Source organism: Rhinolophus hipposideros, assembly GCF_964194185.1.
Source record: "Rhinolophus hipposideros genome assembly, chromosome: 24".
Lineage (NCBI taxonomy): Eukaryota > Metazoa > Chordata > Mammalia > Chiroptera > Rhinolophidae > Rhinolophus > Rhinolophus hipposideros.
Genome location: NC_138070.1, coordinates 10,855,325 through 10,878,722, shown reverse-complemented (window position 1 = coordinate 10,878,722; position 23,398 = coordinate 10,855,325). Strand labels below are relative to the sequence as shown.

The 23,398-nt window shown below is 49.9% G+C and overlaps 1 protein-coding gene across 3 annotated transcripts in view; it reads left to right on the top strand.

The window, feature by feature from the left end:
* The window catches only part of KSR2 (kinase suppressor of ras 2), a gene marked incomplete at its 3' end in the record, with an annotated part of 362,386 nt that extends 345,225 nt beyond the window's left edge, over positions 1-17,161 (top strand). For 2 of the 3 annotated variants that reach the window (XM_081036474.1, XM_081036472.1), the window contains 3 exons: positions 119-248; positions 1,135-1,268; positions 3,943-17,161. In XM_081036474.1, the coding sequence (XP_080892600.1) occupies positions 119-248; positions 1,135-1,268; positions 3,943-3,949 (271 nt within the window). Of the gene's footprint in view, positions 1-118; positions 249-1,134; positions 1,273-3,942 lie in introns of those variants that run through there. The other variant, XM_081036473.1, reaches the window with a different exon arrangement.
* Between the last annotated feature and the right edge of the window lie 6,237 nt (positions 17,162-23,398).

Sequence of the window (23,398 nt, the reverse complement as noted above, 5' to 3'; positions counted from 1 at the left end):
GAGGAAGAAACTAGGGAACGGAGTGATCAGCCTCCAGCCTGGCTGAGGGGTTGTATGTTGGTAAGGGGATATGAGTGACATATCACACCACTAGCCCTTTAACAATATCTTCCGACAGAACGATCTGGTATGAACTCCATGCCAGGGAGTGGCCTTTCAAGACCCAACCAGCAGAGGCAATAATCTGGCAAATGGGCACAGGCATGAAACCCAACCTCAGCCAGATCGGCATGGGAAAAGAAATCTCGGTAAGTCCGGGATAGTGCCAGGTCTGGGGAACAAGGGGAGAAGCAGACACTGCTCTGCACCTTCTTTTTCCTGTGTGTCAAGGTTACAGATGCCTTCCCAAAGGGTGACAGAAAAGCATGCCCACAGCCTTGTGCTATTATGATTTGGAGTGTGGAAGGCAAAACCTCTGAACTATGCTTGCAATTCAGGTTCCTGCCATCAGGGGCGCAGTAGCACCTGGCAAGGTTTTTCCTAGCAATGGATTGCTGGGAGACCCAGTGAATCCCTCTTTTTCTGTCAGTTTACAAAGGTATGCATTAATATCACCTGTATTCATAATTCTAATTTTATTTGCATTTACATAAAAAATTCCAAGGCATCGTCCAACTCAGACCAAAATACACAGAAACAAAAGCCTGAGTATAAATTAATAACCATCCACGAAAACACAGCAGGAACAATCCCCTCTTTTCATCTGAAGACAGATGAGTCAGGGAGGGAGTAATTTTCTGGTATGTGTTTAAGTATCACCTGCCTCTAGGTTTCCTTTCTCAGGTGAGCAGATGACTAAAACTAATTTTCCCCTCTGTGACTTTGAAGGGCACTTACAGTGTCGGAATGTGGATGGAGACCTCAGGATTCCCTCCCTGTGGAGAAAAATGCCAGAAACTCTTTGAGAGTGTATCCCACGCCTTGTAGAATAGGGCTCACCTGTGTGGGCTCGTGGAGGGGTACACGGCATGGGCTCAGAAAGTGGATGGATGGATGGATGGATGATGGATAGATGGGTGATGGAGGAATATGGAAGTGGGCACAATGGGTAGACAAAGGGACAGAGCCAAGGTGCCAAGGAGTAATTAAGAAGTCACCAGTTATGTTACATCACCCCCTTTGGGTTTCTTTTAGGACATTCTTCTCTTCTGCTGGGCCTTTGAACAAGAAGAGAGACCTACCTTCACCAAGCTCATGGACATGCTAGAGAAACTGCCAAAGCGAAACCGCCGTCTGTCTCACCCTGGACATTTCTGGAAGTCTGCAGAGTAGGTCTTCTACCTTAACCTCTGTCCCCACTGCCCTTGTCCACTGGCCTTCGTCACCTTTTCGCTCTCCTCCCCAACTCCTCTGCCAGTGTTCTCCTTTCCATATACCCACCTCCCTTCCCCAGCCACCACCTTTGCCTACCAGGTTTCTGTGCAGGGGACTCTGCTCTGGGGTTCAGGAACTAGAGTCTGCCGTGCGGGGCCTCGGTCCTTGTGGTTACCATGGCGACCTCATTCCCTGATTCTTCTGATGCAGGTGGATGCCCAGTGAGGCAGAGCTTTCTGTGGTGAGGTGGTGCCCTGCACGCACCAAGCCCCACACATCAGGTGTTCAGCGTACCCCTCCCTGAGGCCTACGTGTCAGGAAATCTTCCCCCGGGCCAGCAGCCTGCTCCCATCACGGAAGCTCTCAGCTTCCAGCATTCTCTGTGCTCAGAGACAAAGACAGGGAAGGTTCTCAGCTACTCCCTGTCGTGAGTGTCTCTCTGGCTTCCTCATTAAGAGGCGACATGCCCTTCCCTTCCCCCTATTCCTGGCTGGAGATCAGTGGCTCCATCTGAGATACCTGCGTCATCTCTCTGGGGACCTCCCTCCTGGCCAAGTTGGAGATTTAGTGTCAGAGCTCTGGGCAGGTCCCAGGAGTGCCCGGAGTTACAATACTCACATGTTATTGGGACCATCACCCCGTGGCCTCTGCCCTCCTAGGAGTTCAACTGAACAGAGGGCCATAAAGCTTAGTGGTTGGAGGGGCAGCCAAAGGGCCTTCCTTTCCATAGTTTACTGTGGAGTTGGAGTACAAAAACAGAGGACAAGAAACCTGTAGTGTGGCATGATGGGACTTTCGGGTCAGTGATTCATTCATGCATTCATTCATTCAGTTTTTTCGCTCAGTCTGTGTGTATGAAATACGTACACTGTGCCAGACACTGTTCTATGAGTGAGAATACAGAGGTGAACAAAATAAAGTCCTTAACCTCAGTGGGCTTGCATTCCACAGCAGGTACAATAAGCAGGTAAACATGTTTTCAAAGGATCATTTCAAATAGTGTTAAGTGTTGAAAAAACAATAAAAACCAATGTGTAATAGTGATGGGGGGGGACTTTAGGTGGAGGGAGGGGGTCAGGGGAGACCCCTCTGAGGAGATAACTTAAAACAAAGCCTTGGGGAAGACACCACCTCATTTCCCACATCAGAAATGAGAGCCCTCTAGGTGGGAGTGAGCACGTGGAGGTGGGAGGACCGGTAGGAAGTGGGAAGGACCAGATCATGGTGGGCAGGAGGGAGAGAAATCCAAAACTTTTTTGTCACCCCAGAAAGAAATCATTAAATGATAACTCCCCAATCCCTTCTCCCCCTAGCCCTTAGCTCATCTATATTCTGTCTCTATGAATTGTTCTATTCTAGGTATTTCATATAAGTGGAAGCATGCAATAGTCGTATGCTTTTGTGTCTGGTTTCTTTTCCTTAGCATAATGTTTTCAAGATCTGTCCACATTGTAGCATGTATTAGAATGCCATTCCTTTTCGTGGCTGAGTAATATTCCACTGTGTATAAACCACATCTTGTTTGTCCATTCATGGGTCGATGGACACTTGGCTTTTTTGCACCTTTTGCCTCTTTTTGAATAATGCTGCAGTGCTTATCGGTGTATAAGTATCTGTTCGAGTTCTTGCTTCCAATTCTTTTGAGTTGCATTGTATGCCCATTGCATGGCACTTATCTACATCATTACCATGACCACCAGCACACTATCTGTCATCTGGGTATCACTGACTAAGCACATGTGTGACAGGTGCTGTGTCAAGCATTCTATCTGCACCATCTCACTGAATCCTAAGAGGCCTCCTAGGAGGTAGGCACTATTATCGTCACTGTTTTACTTATAAGAAAAACAAGGCACAGAGAGGTTAAGTGCCTCCCCAAAGATCACACAGCTAGCAAGGAGCAGAGCAAGTATTGGAACACTGGTTGGTCTAGACCCTAAATCCATGATCTTGATCCTTCCACTCTACCACCTCCTAGGCAAAAATTCCCTGTTTACCTTCTGGGTCTCTTTCCAGAACCATCCTGGGAGATTAGGCACAAACTTCTGCCCCTGATCACCTAGATGTTTGCTCAACAGTAGTCAGCAAAGCTACTCATAGCCAGAGTCTGTGGTGAGCATCTTGGTCTCACCCCGCTCTTCCTGTACCTCCAACCCTTACCAAACATTCTCCGTGACTCCACACGGCATGGACTCTCGTGTTTCAGCACCACATGGCCTCAACCCAACCCACACACTGGGTGACCATCCCTAGTCCAGAGGCTACATGCTCCAGTGGGAAGAGTTCTAGTTCAAATCTTGTCCCTGCTGTCTCCTGGCTGTGCACCTTTGGGCAAAACATTTAACCTCTCTGAGCCTCTGTTTTCTCATCTATGAAAAGGGTATAATATACCTATCTTGCAGGCTACTGTCAGATTTCAATGAGATCAGGTATGTGCAGCACTTGGCATAGAGCCTGGCACATAGTAGGACCTCAATAAAGAGCAGTTCCTTCCACCTTTTCTTGTAGAGGCTGGGAACCGCTCGCCTCAAACAACCTGGCACTCAGAGAGGGTGCTAGTTCACAAAAGACAGCATTGTCATATCCATGTGACCTCTTACCACTCTCTCCCTTCTCTCCCCACTCCAGGCTGTGACTGTTGGACAAAGGGATGGCGCCCAGCTGTCTCAGCTCCCAAGCCACCTGTCCCCTGCTCTGTCTTCTGCCAGCTTAGGAGGCCAGAGGCTCACCATCAGAGGGTACCGACCCCAGCTGACCCGGGAGCGCTGCACAACTGAGCTCAATGGCTTCCCTGTACCCCAGACCTATGTCCTTTTGCTCAGGCAGGGCTGGGGACCTCTGAGCTGGGACTTAGCGGGACCAGCCAGGGAAACACGGAATTGATCAGGGAGGTGCGGGGAATGTGGAGCCCCGGGGCCATGGAGGCTAGGGCAGGAGGCTGACCTGGGCAGGTTCACGGGACCAGTCTGTGTGTCCATGTGTGTCTAGGTGCGTGACGCGTCTGCTCTTAGTACGCTTTGACAAGCAAGAGCCAGGCTGCCTCAGCTCCGGAGAGTTTCCTTGGCTGTCTGGTGTCTGTGTAGTGGGTTCCAGCTGTGCTCTCTGGGAAGATGGGTAGGATGCAGAGCTGAGCACCAACTCAGGGCACGCTGTGGGGCGAAGATCTGGGCAGGGGGCTAAGCTGTTTCGTTGTAAACATCTGTTCTCAGAGGCCCAACCCCAGCCTGTCATGGTTTGTGGCACCTTCCTATATAGATCTGAAGTGCAGCAAAACAGTCTTGCATGTCTTGAGTTCTGGGTCTCTCCGGGCTCCAGCTCCCTACTGCTGCCTTCTCCCCCTGTTCTGTGACAGCGTTGTCCCTTTTTGCCCCACCCCACCCCTGCCGTTTGGAAAGCACAGTGGTTCTCTAGCCAGGATGACTTCTGGGGGCTCCTTACAGCTCACCTTCACCCATGATACCCCCTGAAGTCTGGGCCCTGAGAACTGGGGCTCTGGGGAGGGGATTCTAGGACATTCTTTTCCCCTCCCTCTGCTTCGGCACTTACACCAGCTAAGACTGTCCACCACAATGACAAATGCGGGTTCCTGGGATACGTGTGTGTTGGGTTATATGGTGTACACACAGCATCGTGTTTGCAAAGGATTCCCCCCTCCCCTTCGCCCTTAAAACGTCCTGTTGGGAAGGCAAAGAAGAAGGCTGTGTGTAGAGGTTCTGCATTCTCAACTCCAGCCTGGTGCTCTGGCCCAGAGTGGCTTCCCCATGAGAGGTCTGTTATGTCTGGTCCATGCCCCTGCCTTCCGCCCCTCCCCCTCACTCCCCATCTGGGCTGGCGGCTCTTCCCCACCTCCTTGGGATCAGGTGTTCCACAGAAAGGATGCTGGAAGCAGGTCGGGCGTGCAGAGTGATGCCTGAAGCTTGTCTTACGTTCCTGATGTTCCATACCTAATAAGGGTAGGTCTTACATTCCCAAAGCCCTGGTCCCCATTCATCTGCTCTGGCACCAAAAGGAAGTCTGTCCCCCCAGTAGGGCAATCGCAGGGCAGCAGGCAGCATGCCCAGGGTGAGCCCATGGCCTTTCTTTACTTCCTGGGCACTGCCCAGGCTTGATTTTTCTGTCTGGTTGCTACCTTATCCAGACATCTGCCTCCCAGAGAGGGGAAGTAAGACTTCAAAAACCCTACCTGAGCTCAGACTCACATCCAACCTGGTGACGGGAGAGGGGGTCTTCATGTTCCGGGGGCCAACCCTGCTTCCTGACTGGGAAATGGATGAGACTAGTTATGCTCCCCTGTGCCTCGCAAAGAACTTTCCCGAATGCCTTCCCTACGCTCCCACCTGTGTGGGACCAGAGACTGAAAGCCCCCATGTGGGCTGCTCCTAAGTGGGTGTTTCTCTTCTGGGGAACTGGGAACTCCATAGCTCTTAGCTCCTTTGTGTGTCTTGGAGACATTTTACACACATTTGCACAAGCCCCAGCCATTCTGGTGTTGCTGGGGGCAGCTGTTGGCAGCAGCTGCCTCCCTGTCCAACAGCCAACCAGAGGACTAACCCCAGGCCTGGGCCTGGCCTCTTCCCAGCGGCCCCCTGAGGGTCTGAAATCCAACCCAGACTTCTCGGGTCCTTGGACTCCAGTCTTTGTCATGGACCTTTGTGCTGGGAGAGGAAACGAGAAAGGGAGAGCCAGACAGGGTGCAGCTTCTCTGAAGCTGAAATGCTCCCCAGAGCTGTGACCCGCTCCCTGTAGCCTCTTATTTCCAGCACTAACTACCATGGTCACGCAGAGCCTTGGAGGGTCTCCAAAGGCTACTTTCTTCATCCATTCAGTAGCACCAGCTTGAGGTTGAGGACAGGGCCTGAGGGACCCAGGGAGAAGCCCTAATGTTCTCTGTGCCTTTGAAGCTTCTCTGTGTTGCTGACATGGTTTCCTTGGGCCCATCCCTGGGTCCCGCATCACTTGCTCTTGACCTCGCTGTTTGCCGCGTCCTTACTTTGTCCCCAGCTTCCTCAGTCGCTGTGACAGCCAGCCTACACCCGGCTTCCAGCCCCTCCCTGCCACCCTCCTGGCTATACCACCCTGAATTGTTTAGAGGCCAGCTTTGCTGTTCAGACATTTCAAACCAGAAAGAACCAAGCCACTGCTTTCTGGGTGGCCGCACCCTTTATTCACTAGTGAAGTGTTGGGAGGAGGTCACATTCATCAGTCTTTTGCAAGAAAAGGAAAAGGGGGTGTTTGTATTTTTACATCATAGTTTGCCATTCTTGCCTGTGACTCCTATGAAAACAAAGGTGTGTGTGTGTGTGTGTGTGTGTGTGTGTGTGTGTGCACGCGCGCGCGCCTTCTTTGAAAGGCACGTGGGTCTGCATAGTAAATTCCACCCAACTCTTCCAGGACACAGGAGTTTCACCAAGCAGGGACTCCTTTGCAGGGGAAACACTCCCTTGGTCTTCTGCGGGGATGTCTCCACATGTCATCATCCCCAGAGAGAAGCTGGAGACTCCCAGTCTCCAGTTAATCCCCTTTTGTCCTGGTTTTCCTTTTCCGGATCAAAGAAAAACATCTCGCCTTGCCGTGGAGACCCCCTTCTTTCTCTCCCCTTCTATCTTGGATTCTTAGTCCCTGGATGGATTTCTGGGGACGAGTCTCCTGTATTCAGGAAACCTGGTTCTGCCGCTTTCACGCCTCCCATCCCATCTGCACACATCCCACCCCCAGCCCCCACACAAACCCAGATTCCCTCGCCTCCCACCATTCTTGTCCCCGCCTGGCCTGCGGCTGGTCACCTAAGAGCACAAAGGAAATGGTAACACTTAGCCCAGGCCCAATCACTACCTTGAGAGATCTAAAGCTGGGGGTAGCAAATTATGGCCTGTGGGCCACGTCCAGCCCACCAGCTGGTTTTTACATACTCTAATTGGGGGAAAACCAGAAGAAGGAGGTTTTATGCTATGTGAAAACTCTATGAAAGTCAAATGTCCATGTCAAACAAAATTGTATTGGCACACGGCCACACCCCTTTATTTTCATATGGACCGTGCTTTCTTTTGTCCTTCAAGGACCTATTTGGCTATTTGCTGCAGAGACAGCGCGGCCCATAAAGCTGAAAAGTATAGCAGTCTCACTTTTTACAGGAAACACTTATCAACCTCTGATCCAGAAAACTGTCTGATTAAGGAAGAAACCGGCTCGTCTGTGACTCCCAGGGAAGGGACAGGAGCCAGCGGTGGGAGTTGTAGAGGCACAGTTTGTTCCAGTTATGGGGCATATCTCAGTCCCCAGCAAAGACCCTGGATAGTTCTAAGCCTCTGTGATGTTAGGGACCTTCTCGGCAACCCTCCCCTGCCCTGGCTTGCTTTCCCACATTTGTTCTCAACCTCCAGTCCTCGCATTTATGCTCCCTGCCCTCAACCCCTGCCAGCCTTCACTTCACCCACCCATCCCCTGATCACTGGTCTTGTTCCAGTTATTCCACCACCCGAACCCCTCTGCCCCCCACCACGCGTTGATTGGCAAGCGCTGTCCTAACAAAGTACCACAAACCCGGTGGCTTAAAACAATAGGAAATGATTCACCAATCTAAAGACTGGAAGTCTAAAATCAAGGTGTGGTCAGGGCCATACCCCTTCTGATTCCCTCTGTAAGGGGACCCTCCCTTGCCTCCTCCTCTTAACCTCTGGTGGTTTGCTGGCAGTGTTTGGCATTCTTTGGTTTGTCTCTGCCTCCCACCAAACTCTGCCTCCACGGTCCCATGACCTGCTCCTTATGGGTTTCTGTGTCTGCGTCTGAACTTCCTTCTTCTTATAAGGACAGCAGTCCTATTAGGTCTTATAAGGACACCCACCTTCCTCAAGTTTGATTTCATCTTAACGAATTACATTGTGATGACCTTATTTCCAAATAAGGTCACATTCTGAAGTACTGGGGGTTAAGACTTAACCTGTCATTTTTAGGGGGGACAAGTCAACCCATAATACCCTCTAAGGAGCTTTCTTTTGTGCCTTGACGGGTCACCTTCCATCCATGCCCCCCACCCCGGGAGCTTGGTCCCCAGAACCCCTGGGCCACAAGGGTCAGGGCATTGCTGTTGCTTTTAATTAAACCTGCCTCTGACTGACACCTCCATCACTGGTGGCCAACAGCTCTGGGCTTCATGAATGATAGTGGACGGCCTGTCTGTAGTGTGACTGTCGTGTGTCCATTGAATGCATGTGCTCAGCGCAGTCAGAAGTGGTTGGTGACACGATGTTTGTTTTCAGTTCTACTCTCACTTTGTGGCAGAGGAACAGACCTGTGAGCTGTGTGCTTGCTGTGTCTTTTTCGGCTTGGTCTGTGAAGTGAGGCGGTGTCCGAGCTGCCTCAGGTGGACACTGTCCCCAGCCCCCACCTCACATCATCCCTCACCCCAGCCCTCACCTGCAGACACCTGTCAGGGGAATGAGCTCCAGCAGATGTCAGTCTGAGCCCCAGAAGACAGGACCTCGGTGTCTCGAAGGTCCTCATTCTTCCTGACTCTCTCTGCATCATGCCACAGGGGGCCTCATTCCTGATTCTTAACCCAAATTCCCGACTCCTGTCTTGAGACCCTACAGCCCATGCCCATTCTCTAGCCAGCTGGGCCAGAGAATTGGTGAACACGTCCGTCCCTGTGACCTCCCCGACTTATCTATGTGCTAGTATCTAGCATAGTGCCTGGCACATAGTAGGTGCTCAGTAAATGTTTACAGAATGCAGAGAGCAAGGGTTGCCGGGTAAGAGCTGGCACAAGGCGTCAGACACCCTTCCCTGGAGCCAAAGGGGCTCCACTCCCAGGACCAGGCAGTCATGGGGTTCCCATAGCCAGGCCCTGGGTTTGTCGATCTCAAGGGAATTTGCCAGGTTTAATGGATATGACTTATAGAGAGACCCATTGGTTAGGTGTCCCCAGGCATCTGGGCCCTGAGAGGCAGAGTAATGATTCATGTGTTAACAGCCACTGTTCACTGAGCACTTACGTGCTAGGCCACCTGAATCCCTGTGATGGGATGGTCCCGGGAGGTAGGTACCGTTATACCCATTTCACAGGCCAAGAAACTATGACAAATAGATGGAAACAGCCTATTAACTAGTAGAGGCAACATTTTCAATATGAGTCTTTGGACTCGTCTGTTCCCAGGAACCCACCACCATTTTGAGTGGTTTATGCCCGGCTGCCCAGCCTCTGTTAAAGCTCCAGCCTCTGGCATTCTCTGCTGCTAGTAACCAGGAGAGAGGGAGGGAAAACAGGAAGTCATTGAAGGAAGGTGCAGGGGAGGTGGGGACCTGCGTGGGGGTTAGCACGGAAGCTCCCACTTGTACTCCCAGACTGACAGGCTGCCAGCAGCTGCCGGGCTTCCAGGAAACATGCATGTGTGTTGGCAGAGCTGCTCCTGGGTTCCTCCAGCACCCCTACCCCAAGCAGCCTGCTCTGTCAGCCTGGCTCTCTCCTTCTCTCTCACTCTTCCTCTCTCACACTGCATATTTCACTGTGGTCTTCTGTCCCAAGAGGCTCGCCAGTGAGGGGTCCTCCCTCCCTGCTCATTGGACTCAGCCCCGTAACTCTAAGAATGTGAAGGATTCATCTCAATGGGGTTGAAATGGTTGCTGTTCCTCTCTTGAGGACTGAGCTGGAGGAAATAGGCTTTGCCTGGAGTCTGCGTGAGCCAGGTCACACCCCGTTTACCAAGCATGTTCCATAGACCTTTAAATTCCACAGCAGACTCTATGGATGTGCATATTGGAAAGGTTCTGGGACAAATGTGCATTGGAAATGCTTAGGCAAAACAAGATTAAACTTGCTTCTTGGTCGCAGGACTTATCAGAGCTTTGAAGACACTGTTGTATGGTAAAACCTCTAAAAGGCTGTCAGCCGGCTACTCTTCCCAAGCTTTTCCAGGCTGTTTCAGAATCCCCGGTAAGATCGACCTCTGTGAATTCACCTTGATAGCCTGCATGGTACCCTGAGAGCAAAGGCCCACTGAATGTACTAGGCCACAGATAAGAACAGCATTTCCAGGTCACCTTCTAGGAGCTGGAAAAGGTTGATTGGCTCCATCTAGCCCGAAGTCCCCCAGACTCTGGAACTGGGAATGAGGGACCTGGAAGCTAATCGAGATGCATCTGGGCAGAGAGATGAGCCTGGGGTGGCCACTGGTCACCAGCTGCTCCTGCTTTTCCATTCGATGCTGGTAGGAAAAGCTGAGCCCGAGAAAGCCTGAACCTTGCCCCTGCCACCTCCCATTCCTTGCCCAGGCCTGATGATGGTAGACCCCAGTTCCATGCATGTGGGCAGTGGTACACTGAACATAGATGCCACAAAGGAAAACTCTAGCTGATCCTATCTTCCAATGGAGGGGTCACATTTGCTGTGTGCAGGTGACTTCCCCACCATACCATAGCTTGGAGACCCGTGTGGAAATAATAGAGGATGTCGTGCCCTTGCGGGGTCAGCTAGGTCTTCACCTGAATTTGTATCTTCAATCACATTACTGGATGAAGATCTAGAAGGATGATGTAGTCCAAGAAGGGGAAATATGTGACATTTCTACCCCCCACTGTCCCCTCCTGTACTCTTGGCAGACATTGCTAATTGATCACAGCACGCCTTCCTACGACCACAGATGCAGCCTAAGGGCATCCAAATTGCCACTTGGGATACACGTGAGTGCCCATCTCTGACCTCATGCCTTCCCTCTTTTCCCAGAAGAAGGAACTCAGGCCCAGCGAGGGAGGGTAAACTCTCCCAAGTGAGGACCCTTCTTAGAGGCAAAGGTGGGTTTAGAAGAAAGGCCTCAGAAAGTTCCAGAAGTCCAGTCATTTGAAGTTTCGGCTGTAGCTGGTGGACAGTCTCTGACAGCTTTCCAAAGGTTTATGTTCAATCAGGGAACTTGGAAATTGCAGGAAGACCTTGTCCTTAAGACCCTTCCTGTGATCCCATTTGGTAATCTGCCTGCTTGGAGAGAGATCGTTTATCCTGGAGGGAAGAGCTTCCCCTCGAGGCCTGAATGCTCTCCCCCAGCCACGTGACAATGGAGCTGGAAGCCCTTGGGACTTTAAGGAAAGGGTATGGAAGTGGGGTACTGGGTGGGGGAGCAGCGAGGTCCCATTCTTTACTTGAAGTGGTTTATAAAAGTTTCTGTTGTTCAATCTGGACATCTGTGAAGTTAGGGAATGTTGCCCAGAGAGGGGAGGGCAGGAACCTAACTCCAAGTTGCTTTTTAGTTTCTTCCTGCCATGCATGGAAGGCTCAAAATCAAGTTTTCACCCAGATAAAATGTCCTGGGGTCCTACTGGACCACCAGCTCTACTCCTGAGTGCTTGAAACACCTCTAATAATCAGCTTGGTGGCTGAGGGTACTTTCCGTCTGCTGCCTGTTCTTTTCCTTTCTCCCCTTATTCTCCACTACCACCACCTTCTGCCAGATAACATCTCCCCGGACCGTGAGCTGAGGAGAAAGTTACACAATAGTAGAGATGAAAAATAGCTGCCATGTATTTAGCTTAAATTAGCTCAGAAGAACGGCTCCCTCCCTCCATTGAGCAGGCAGCAATTGTTTATGCCAAAGTGCTATTTTCATCATGCCTTCTTAGATCTGAAAGTCTAATGATTAAAACCAAATCTTAGTTTTTCTTTTCCACCACATTTAAAAAATCTATATACCAGCTAGGCTAGTTCTTTTAGTTTAAAAATACCCTGACCTCCAGTGCCAGAGTGAGAATTTTGGAAAGACTGGTGCCAGGATAGTAGGAAGAAACACAAGCCCACAGTAGGCAGAAAAGCCTTTGTGGAGAGGTGAGTGGGCTGTTCAAGGTGGGAGAGAGGTCCTTGTCTCCTCACACAGATGCTGAAGTCTGGGTCGGTTTGGAATTCTGTGGGCTAATTTCCTAACCAGTCGTGTATTCGATGGGTTATTTATTGAGCATCTACTACATCTGATACCCTCGACATTCAGTGATGAGTGAACCAGAGTCTCCCTCATTCTGAAGCTTAGAGCCCAGTGGAGGAGATAGGCAGGAAGTCAGCCAACAGTCGATAAATGACAACTCACGTAGTCCTACGGATGGAAAACCAGTGAGAAGGCCACTAACATGAGATGGGGGGCACTACTGTGGAGGGAGCTGTGGGCAAAGGGCTTCCCAAGGAGGTGACCTTTCAGTTGAGATCTGGAAGAAGGGACGATCATTCTAGCAAGGTCTCGGCCTCAGCACTGTTGATGTTTGGGAGCAGCAAATTCTTGTTGTGGGGGACTGTCCTGTGAATTGTGGGGTGTTGAACAGCACCCCTGGCCCCTACCACCAGATCCCTTTCCCACCCCTCTGAGTTGTTACAATCAAAGATGTCTCCAGACATTGCCCAATGTTCCCTGGAGGGTAGAATACCCCCACCCCCCAGATGAGAACCATCATTCTAGGCCAAGAAAGCAGCACAAGGACAGCTTAGAGGCCGAGTGGACAGTGGATGAGCTGGGCTGGGGGCTGGGGGCTGCGGGAAGAGGAGCGTCCAGGCTGAGGAGGGTCTCGAGGGTCTTCTGAGAACTGTGGGAAAGTACTGGGAGGTTATAAGGGGCACAGTGTCCCCATCTGATTGTCACTGGTTTGAGCCAAAGCTCGAGGCCTTGAGCACGCTGTCTCCCGGCCACCTCACTGGGAGCCAAGTCCAGCCTCCCACTTCTGTAACCTTTCATGAGAGGGAAAAAGGAAATCTCAGAGAAGGAGACGGCAGGGAAAACTCAAGGAGGGGGCTCCTGGAGTAACTATGGCATGCAGATGGGTTTGAAAAACAGTATTTAGCATCTCCAATGGTTTGAAGGCCGCCTAGGGGAGGAGAATGTTGACTGGTTCTTTATTATCTACATGGACAAGACAAGGTCTGAAACTCCAGCTCACGTGGTAGGAAGTGACCCACAGGCCACCCATCCAAGGCTTTCCCTGCTACAGTCTCCCTCATTCCTTCCACAGTAGCCTACTCCATCATCTCACGGTCCTTCTTGGAAAGAAAGCCTCCTATTGAACTGAAATCTTAAGACTGGCATCAGGCAGTTCCTAGCGCTGCTGTCTGGGACTACTCAGGGCCATCCTTTCTGTCTTCCCCAGGAAGGAGAGTCCCCAGATAGCTGGGACCTCCACACCCTTCCTCCAATCTCTAGTTAATTGTGGAGAAGAGAATTATAATGGCTGTCTCTGGTGGAAATGAGCAATAACGTGGGTGGTATGGCTAACAGGTGGCCTTTGCATCCCGTCCCACTTGGCTGATTTGGGGATGGAGGCCGTGGTGGGTATAGCCAAGTTCTGTAGTTCCCGGAATCAGCTCCCAGGGCTCCAGCAGGCCCAGGATTGGGGAGCAGAGCAATCCGGCATTGCAAAGGACTAGGGCTGGGAAAGTTGTTTTGGGAAGTGGGGTCACTCAGCCAAGCACCTTCCAAGAAGGTGCTTGGGGCCCTGCTCCTTGGTGGGTCCCCTGGGGTCCTGAGTCGCCTGGGGCCCTGCTCCCTGGTGGGTCAATCTCTCCACCCTAGCCCTGCCCGGGGGTTGGGGCCGTGGCAGCTTGAGTGTGTCCTGGACAATTAATGCAATGCATTGGTCCTCCGAGAATGCAGCCATTTCCCTCTGTTTATTTTTCTATCTGTGTTGCTAATAATACAATTATAATATTAATAATAATTTAAAATGGGTACATATGAACTCATGTAAGTTCAAGTAACTGCTATGTAGCTACAGTGTAGACACCAGGCTACCTAATGTACTTGTCCTGCCACACCAAGTCCCCCCACCCTGGCCCACGTGCCCTCCCAACCAGTCTCCCACGGAGTGCTGTGCAGCCCCCTGCAAACTCTGGGCAGCCAGCTGGGCAGTGCCTGGCTAGACAGGGGCATTAGGGAGGAGGCACGGTGAGCGTGGGCTGCTTTCTTCCTCCTTTTCAGCAGTTTTGCTGAGGCCCCTGTGCTCCCCACCCCCAGGGAATGCTGTAAATTGTTATTCCTCTCCCCCTCCCTCCATACACATGCGGGCCTTGCTGTCTAGAATACATCCTCAGAAAGCTCCATGGCTGGGAGCCCAAATGGTGACGTCAGGCACGATGTCACCCAGCTTCTCGGACCCTCCACTTCCGAGCTGTCCTCCAGTTGGGAGCCTTTGCTCCCCCCGAGCTCCCGCATCCATCCCACAAGGCACGGCTTCCACCCCAGGGTCCTCCAGTACCACCGTAGCTCCTACTTTTTGGCCCATGGTGGGTTTTAAATGCCTCTGTTAAGTAGCTGGAGGGTCCTTTTAAAAAAATGTCCCCATATTTTGAAAGTTCATGTTCCCAGCCACTCTTGCAACACCCTCAGTTGAGCCCAGCATCAAGCAACCCTATCCCTGCATTCCCCAAGACTTCATATACTCATTCAGTGAATATTTAGAAAGTGCCTGCTGTGTTTCTGGAAAAAGAGAGGAGAATAGCAGCCCCTCCCTCCAGGGAACCTGAATTCAATAGAGGACATAGAGAAGTTCTGACGGGGTCCCGAGGCCACAGAGGAGCACCCAACCCCAACAAGGGCTCTCCAAGGCTTCTCAGAGGAGGGGACTTCTGAACTTTGTCTTGAGATTTGAGAATTGGAGTAGGAGGTAGGGAACAGTGTGCCAGGTAGAAGGAACAGCCCACGTGCAGGCTCAGGCAAGATCATAATTTATTGAAAGCCTGCCCCTGGACACTTGACCTTCCCTCTCTATTTTCCTCCAAGCTTGGTGCCAAGCCCTGGGAGACTCCATCCCTGAACCAAAGGTGCCCTGGCTCAGACGTGGAGACCTTGACTTCTCACTGCCCCTCCCCCCACCATGCCCTGATCTGTGCTGTTGGCCATGGTGTCCTGAGGAAGAAGATGTCCTGGGAGGGTTTTGTGCTTGCTGGAGGCAGGCCAGTCAGGACTCAGGCTGCTTCAGACTCCCTTTGGCCCTGTCGGCCTCCCTGTCTGTCGCTGCCTGCCTTCTCACAGCCTCTCTGTTCCTTAGTCCTCGTCCATTGAGTTCTTCAGTCAGTGGGCATCACCGCTATGGATGGATTGGCCATCTGCCCTTCTTCCTGAAGCATTTCTTCCTTCTCTTTGATTCTGCTTCACTTTCCTTCTACCTCCTCTGAGACCCGTGTCTCTGAGCTCTCTGAGGCACATAGATCTGTCTTGCCACCCTCCGTTGTCTCGCCATGGCCTCTTTCCTGGAAATCAAAGACATGCATGAACATGGAAATTTATTGATGGAAAGACCTTACTCTTAAGAGTCTTCAACTAAATAATGCAAGTGTGATGGGCAAAATACTAGTTTGTTCCAGAGTGGCCGAAGAAGACCTAGGCATCATAGTGGGCCACAAGCCAAGTCTGCAATACAGCCTAAAGTGTGCGAGAGAATGTGTCAACCATCTTGGTGGGATAGTGTGTCCCACTGTCCCTATAAATATATGTCAGGGCGTGAAAGATAGGAAATGGTATCATTGCTGACCATAGGACCCTCAGGGTACGTGTGTGTTTGCTGTAAATTAGCAGGGCTTGTCTACCTGCTTCCAGTCAACTCAACGTGCATTTCTTGAGCCACTCTCTATCATGGATAATGACCTCACAATCAATTTCTCAGTGCCAGCAGTTCCCCCAAAGCAGACCTTGGATTTTCTTGGCTTTGTGCCGCTCGTAGCACTTAGTATATCCCTATCCGTTCGTTGTCGGAGGGAGTAAATGAAATAATGAATGTCCATAGCATCCCACAATACCTGGCACACAGTAGGTACTCAGTGAGTGTGGTTTCTCTTCCAATAGATCAAGTGAAATGTCTCAAGGAATTCCACCTCTAGGGGTATCTTCCTGGGGGAAAAAAAAAAAAAAAACAATAGGAGACTACAATAGAGAGGTGGTGGGTGTTACCCATTTTCTTAGATACTTGTGCCCTGGTGGACATGGGCATGGATGGCCGAGTCTCATAGACACCCCTCAGCTAATGTAGGGGTCAGCATCCATAGGACAGTCTCAATCTCAGGGATCTGGGAAGTCTCTGGCCAGACCAGTCCCCTCCAAGGCCCCCAGATGGAGGCCAAGGGGATTCACTGGGCCAGATGACCTGGTCACACCGGCTGAGTGCCCTTGCCCATGGCTGGGCCAGGCTGAGAACATCCCAAACTTGAGCGGTCTAGTCCTACCCTAAGCCTCTCGTTTCTGTCTCCCTGAGCTTGGGTCTTGCACTGGAGTTCACTCCACACACTTACCGCATGGTTCGGTCAGTTGATTTCTCTCAAAGTTATGAGCTTAAGAAAACTTGTAACTGTAAAAAGGCTTTCTCTCTATGTAAATTATGCTTTTACCTTTTCTATACACAAAGTATATATACCTATAAATACTATACATATATATATTATATATATATATATATAAAGACTATCTCTTGTACAGACCAACATGGACCAATGGCCCATATTGATTTCTCCATGATTGTGTTGACTGTCACAGAATGAGTTCATGTAAGAAGTTGGTTTCGTGTTTTCCTTTTGGGGCCACTTCTTTCCCTTTCAATCTGTCTATCTCTGTCTCTCTCTCACTCATTGCCAACGTCTCGTTGCTGGGAAAGAACAATCATTTCAGATGCCATCGGAGAAAGGATGGCCAGATGGATGGAGGGTCCATTGTGTATATTTGTACAGAATCATTTATAACGATTTCTACACTTCTCAAAAAAGTTTTTCTAACTTGGGCTGTTGGGCAGGTAGTGGGCCTCTGTGCCAGCAAGCCTGTTGTTTCTTGTGTTTAGTGCAATGTTTAGTGAGAATCCAATGTCTGAATTATTTATGCCAATAAAGAATTTGAAAATTACTGCATCACAGTGCCACCAAAACAGGTTTGAATTCTGTTGTTGTCTGCCGTACAGAGGGAATCTTGAGATGTGACATTGGCCAGTGTATCAGTCAGCTATTGCCACAATAATACTGTGTAACAAACCTCCCCAAACTCCATGGCTTACAACAACCAGCATTTATTCTCACGCTCCTGGGTCTGTAGGTCTGGGTTAGGCTTAATGGAGGCTCCTCTTTAGACTTCACATCGGTTCCAGTCTGCTTCCCATGTCTCCCTGTTTTAGGACTCAGGCTGAAAGAGAGGCTCCATAGGGCATGCTCTTCCTATGGCAGATGACCAGAACAGAAGAGCCAAGCCAAACTATACAAACACATTGAAGGTATCTTCTCACACCATAACCGTAACATTCCAATGGCCAAAGCAAGTCACATGACCCAGCCTTTCAATGGGAAGAGGCTGTAATCTCCACTCAGTGTGAGAAGAGGAGGAAAGTGAATGTTTGCTGAACAGTAATGCAAATTATCATAGCCTAGCCAAGTATTCTTCCATCTGGCCAGCCACAGATGAGTTCTCTCCCTAGGGATGAATATGGTGTGAATATAAATACACATACATGTAAATATTATTCTGCACATTGAGTACCTGCTGTGTGCCTGACTCAGAAAGTACTCAGCGTTATCTCATTAATCCCAAGAACCATCCAATTCCATTTGACAGATGAGGAAGCCAGTGCAGACCAATGAAGTAAGTGGCCCAACCCCAAGACAAGAACCCAAATCTCTTGCTCTTTTGGGTCCACACATGGCACAACAAGCTCGTAAGTACCTTGAATTTCTGAAGTTCCCTTTACAAAGTGTTTTGATGCAACAAAATCTGTTCTGATCTGGAAAATCAGCCTGTGAGGGAGGGACTCCTCAACTCATTCAAAGCAGAAGGAACTGAGACCTGGGGAAAGAAGCTGTAGGATAACTGACTCAGACTCCCAGCGCCCTCCCCGGGAACCATGCTGCAGGGGGGTAGAAGATCTGGTGTCATCTGTTCCAGTAAGTTCTTCCCTGCACACACTCCAGGAGCAAGAGCACATTGACAGACCTGGAGTCGAATTCTAGCTCTACCTTGTGCAAGCTGTGTGGTCTCAGGCAAGTCGCTCAGCTTCTCTGAGCCTCCATTTATTTCCTCACCTGTAAAATAGGTCTAAGTACTGTATCTGTAGCACCTACCTCTCAGTGTTGTGAGGCTTACATGAATTAACATAAGTAGTTGGGGCAGTGCTGGCCCCACCCCCACCCCTTCCGGGAAGCTCTCTAGTTGCTAGTGTTAATATTTATTACTAGCATGACTGTGGTGTAACACTGTGGTCTAAGGAGCAAAGTTCACCCTGAGTTTCTGTACCCCACAATGCTCCATCTCGGCTGAGAGTTGACCCAGACCCCAGCAGGCCTCCAATTTCTCTCTGAGAGTAGCAACTGGTATCTAACACTCTCAGCTTGTTGACTCCTTTCACGAACATGACTGAGGTTCCAAAAAGTGAAAGTGTCTTGCGGCATCTGAATTTCAGTCCCGGGCTATACCAGTTAGACCAGCTATGTGACCTGGTTGGGCAGTGACATCAACTCGCAGAGCCTCAGTTTCCTTAACTGTAAAATGGGCACAATAATTGCTTTCACTTTAGAGAGCTACAGTCAGGATTAGAAGCAGGTAAAAACCTTAGCATAATTCCTGTCTAAAACAACCAATAAACATTAGATATTTCAAGCTCAGATATATCAAGCTCGGAGGTAAACATTTAGCTCTGAGACGATGTTGATGTGAGGAGGAGCTGTGAGACAAGGCCAGAACCTCCCATCCCCATTTCTCATGTTTCAAGCAGAAGGGGGGGCCGTCTTCCCTGGGGCCTGGAACTAATTGATTGACCCTGTTCTGGCTTTTGGTCCTCGGTGGCCACGGGCCACCATCAATCAGGCACAGTAGGTATTGGGCCTAGAGAGGGAGGCCTTGCAAATCATCGGAACTGAACAGCTCATTAACCTCCATGCACCGGCTGCAGGGGAAGTGTCCGGGAGCCAGAAACAAGGCATGCATGAGGCCACCCAGCTGCCGGGGTGGCAGGGACACAGCTTCTCAGACCCTTCTGGCCCCTGCCTCCTGCTCACCTTTGCCCACATTGAGACCCTCCAAACCCACCCTTGTCTCCCATCAGCCTGTTCCCAGGCACCATGCTAAGTACATAACATTTGTCATCTCGTTTAATCCTCACGACAGTCCTGTGAAAGCAAATGCTCCATTGTACCCCTTATACAGATGAAGCAACTGAGGCTCAGAGAGGGTGAGTGACTTGCCCAAAGTTACACAGTGCTAAGTGTGGAGCCAGGGTCCAAACCCAGCCCATTAGAGTCTGGGACCCATGCTCTGAACTTCAACGCTGGACAGTCTCCAGCCATGACAGATTGCAATGAATTCAAGTGGTGGCAACGAACCAATGGTTCTCCATCAAGGGTGGTGTTCCCCCTGGGGACATTTGGCAATGTCCCACTGGAGGATGCTGTTGGCATCTAATGACTAGAGGCCAGGAATGCTGCTCCACACATCCCACAATGCACAGGATAGATTCTCCCTCCCCCCACAACAAAGAATTAGCCAGCCCAAATGTCAGCAGTGCCGAGGTTGAGAAACCCGGCGGTAAAAGTTGCTAAGTACAGGTACTGACAGGCGGACCAATCAAGAAAGCTTTCCTGGAAGAAGCAAGCCGTTTATCCACGTTCATTTTATAGATGTGGCAAGAGAAACTATGCGAGTTTCAAAAGGCTGGACTCAAACTCAATTACAGTTACTAATCACCTATGTGGCAGGTGTCGTGCCAGTGCTACCACCGATTTGCACACTTTGCAATCGTTCAATTATGAATCGCCTTGCTTAAAGCATCACAGCCTGTGGAGGTGGGAATTGTTCTCCTCAGTTTGTAGTTGCAGAAGCTGGGGCTCAGAGAGGTGATGGATGCTCGAAGTTACACAGTTAGAAGGGGAGCCACTGAGATTGGCAGCTGGTCCTCCTGTCATTGGCTGGGCCACGGAGGACAACAAACTCGAGATACTAACCTCGGGGAGTCTGCCACCCCCACCCGGTTCTGCCTCAGCCAGGAGCACCCTGAACACACAGGCAGGTAGGAAACCCTCTGATCCGAGTCTGAGTCCTGGCCATAAACCGCCGAGCTGCTAGGTGACCTTGGGTAAGTCACTTTGCCTCTTGGAGCCTTCATCTGCTCGTCTGTAAAACAGAGATCATAATGGTACCTCTTTCGTGAAAGTGTGGTGAATACTCAGTGACATGACATAAAATACTTAACGTGTTTCGCACAGAGGCAGCTATCTGTGCGTGTTTTAGTTTGGGGCATCTGGCAAACGCGGTTGGGATTTGAATGGGGGATATTTGTCGAAGGCCTTGAATGCCAGGATAAAGTTTGGAGGCTTGGTCTGACAGGTGGTGGGAGTCAGGGATCGCCGGTCAGTGGATGTGAAGTGGTCAGACGTGTGGATCCCACAATGCGGTGTGTTTCTCCCCCTCAAATGAGCCCTGGGATAAACCTGCCTCTTTGACTTTTCCTACATCTTGAAAGAGGCTCTGAGAGGCCAAGGCGGGGCCATGCTGGGGGTGAAGCAGGTATGGCCTGTGCAGGTGGCTTGAGCTCCAGGTAGAGGTGGGGTTGGGAATAGGGGGGCGCTGGCCTCTGGCTCTGACCCTCTTCTCATAGGCCTACCTGTCCCTGAGATGGTCCTACCCCTCAAGCCCCACCTTACCTTCCAGGAGCAGACCTTCCGTCCTCACGTGCGTGTACACACACACGCATATACACACACACAGATACACACTCTGTCACCTACACACACACACACACACACACACACACATATTCATACTCGCCCACTTTCAAGATGCTCAAATCCCCACTGCTCACCCCACATGCTTACACTTACCCTAGACTCCACACTCCCACTCACCCTACTCCCTCAGCCCTCCCTTTCCCTCTGGTTGGGGCCTGGCACCTGCAGTCCTTACTTGACATTTGCATTTCCGCTTCTAAAATATGCCCTACGGTCACTGTTTGTTGAACAATCCAGGACTATTGCTCTTGGAGGTGGGTGGCTAGTTCTAGGGCAGCAGGCGATGGCAACCTGGGACTCCAGCTCTACCTAATAGCGTAAATGTGAGTCCCTGCCCTTCCAAGGGCTCTAAATTACCACAGGGTTTGACAATTGGGTCATTGTTTCCCTTGCACCATTTATAGCGGCAGGAAGCTCTCCTGGGGGTTTACGCACATGTGAAATCACATCTCAGCCACTAACAAGCCAAATAAGGGAAAACACACGTTTAGGCCCGGAGAACAGTGGCTTCAGCCAGTACCCAGAATTTTCCTGAAATATATGCGTATTCATGGCAGACGAAGGAGTGTGGTCAAAAAGAAGAAGGACACTGGACGAAACTAAGTGTGTTTCTTTGTTGCGTGACTTGTCAGAGCCTGTATTATGCTTATGTACCTCATAAACTCTCCCAGAAGGGGCCAGGGTTTCTAGTTCCCCATCTTTTTGGCCCCTTTGTTCACTGTATCTTAGAGGATTCATGTTTCATGGAACTCTTTGAGAAATACTGGTCTCAGCCATCGGAGAAACTCAAAATATATTCTTGGACCCTTTACAGACCATGTAGACTGATGACCATTAAAGGAAAGGGAATTAAAAAAAAAACCTTAAGGAAACTGGTTGTATTGTCTCCACTTTTTATTTTTATTTTTTATTTTTATTTTTTTATTTTTATTTTTATTGCCAAGACATCAAAAAACAAAGCAAAACCCAAACAAGAGCTCTCCAACGGATTGTCATCTTGTTTTATAAAAGAAAGGCTAGCTACTCACCAAAAAAATGAGATCTGCTAGCCCTGTGTTTGCATTCCCCTAGGGCTGCCCTGAGCCATGAATGTCTGGTATAGAACTACCAAACCCTGCACCTCTCACCTCGAAGAACAATGGCCTCTGAGGTGGACCTCCTACTCCACACCCCTCCAAACGGCTGGGACCTTGCCTGATATCGTTCCTTGCCTGCCTTCTTCCCCTCTCCTTTACCCATCGTCCCTTCTTCCTTAATAAATGTCGTAAACATGGCTCCTCATCTCAGGGTCTGCTTCTGGGAGAACCCAACCTAAGACAGTTACTTCGCGCAATTCTCTGAGCCTCAATTTCCTCAGGTGTCATAAAGGGATAATAATCGATCGCATCCACCTTCTTAGCTGGAAATGAAGACTTCAGGGAAACGATGTATGGAAACCATTTAGCATGGAGCCTAGCTCATAATTCGAGAAAGGCTGATGTTAGCCTTTGTGATTAGGTTGTTACTGCATCTTGTGTGTCTTTGGGGTTTGTAGCAGCCCTCTCCAGCTCACAAATGCAAGGCATAGGTTTCATACAAGTAAGACTGGCTATGGAGTCATGGCACACTTGTGATCACCTCATTTGGAAGCTGTAGACCCAACATCTCCCCTGCCCCCCCCCACTTCCCGTGGGGACTGGACTTACTCCCAAGACAGGGGCTGGAGCTGGGACCTTTGGTATCAAGTCCACTCCCATCTGCCTTTCCATTAAGTAAGAACAGAGCTTCGGATGCCTTCAACAAAACCTCTGAGGATTTCAATTTATTTGATTTTCTCTCTTTTTTTTTTATTAACATCTGATTCGATACCAGCAGCCTGACAGTGGGGTTAGGCTCAGGAGGGTGTGGGTGGATAGCAGTTGTGCTATATTCTAGTCCAGTGCCATCCTGGTTTTTTGTTCTATGTGACATTTTCTAATCCCAATGAAATAAAAAAAAAAAGAAGAAGAAGAAGAAAGAAAAAAGAAAAATCAGGTCCCACTTGAAGAACAACAGCTAGAAGTCCTAGAAGAAACAAGACGTGGCTAATAGCCCCTTGACCAGGAGGCAGATGTGAGACGTAGCTGATGATGTCCCCTGGACACTGAACTGGAAGAAGAGGCAGACTGACTGGTACCACTCACTCACGCCCAGATTTGCAGCTGCTTTATTACGTATTAAGTCCTCTTAAGGCTGATTCAGTTTTCACTTGCAACATATTTGAAGTGATGAAATCATATTTCAGGATCCATCAACAATGTTTTATTGGAACATAGCCAGACTCATGGTATGGTCTGTGAAACCAAAAGCATTTGTTATCTTGCCCTTTACAGAAATTGTTTGCCGACCCCTGCATTACAGAAT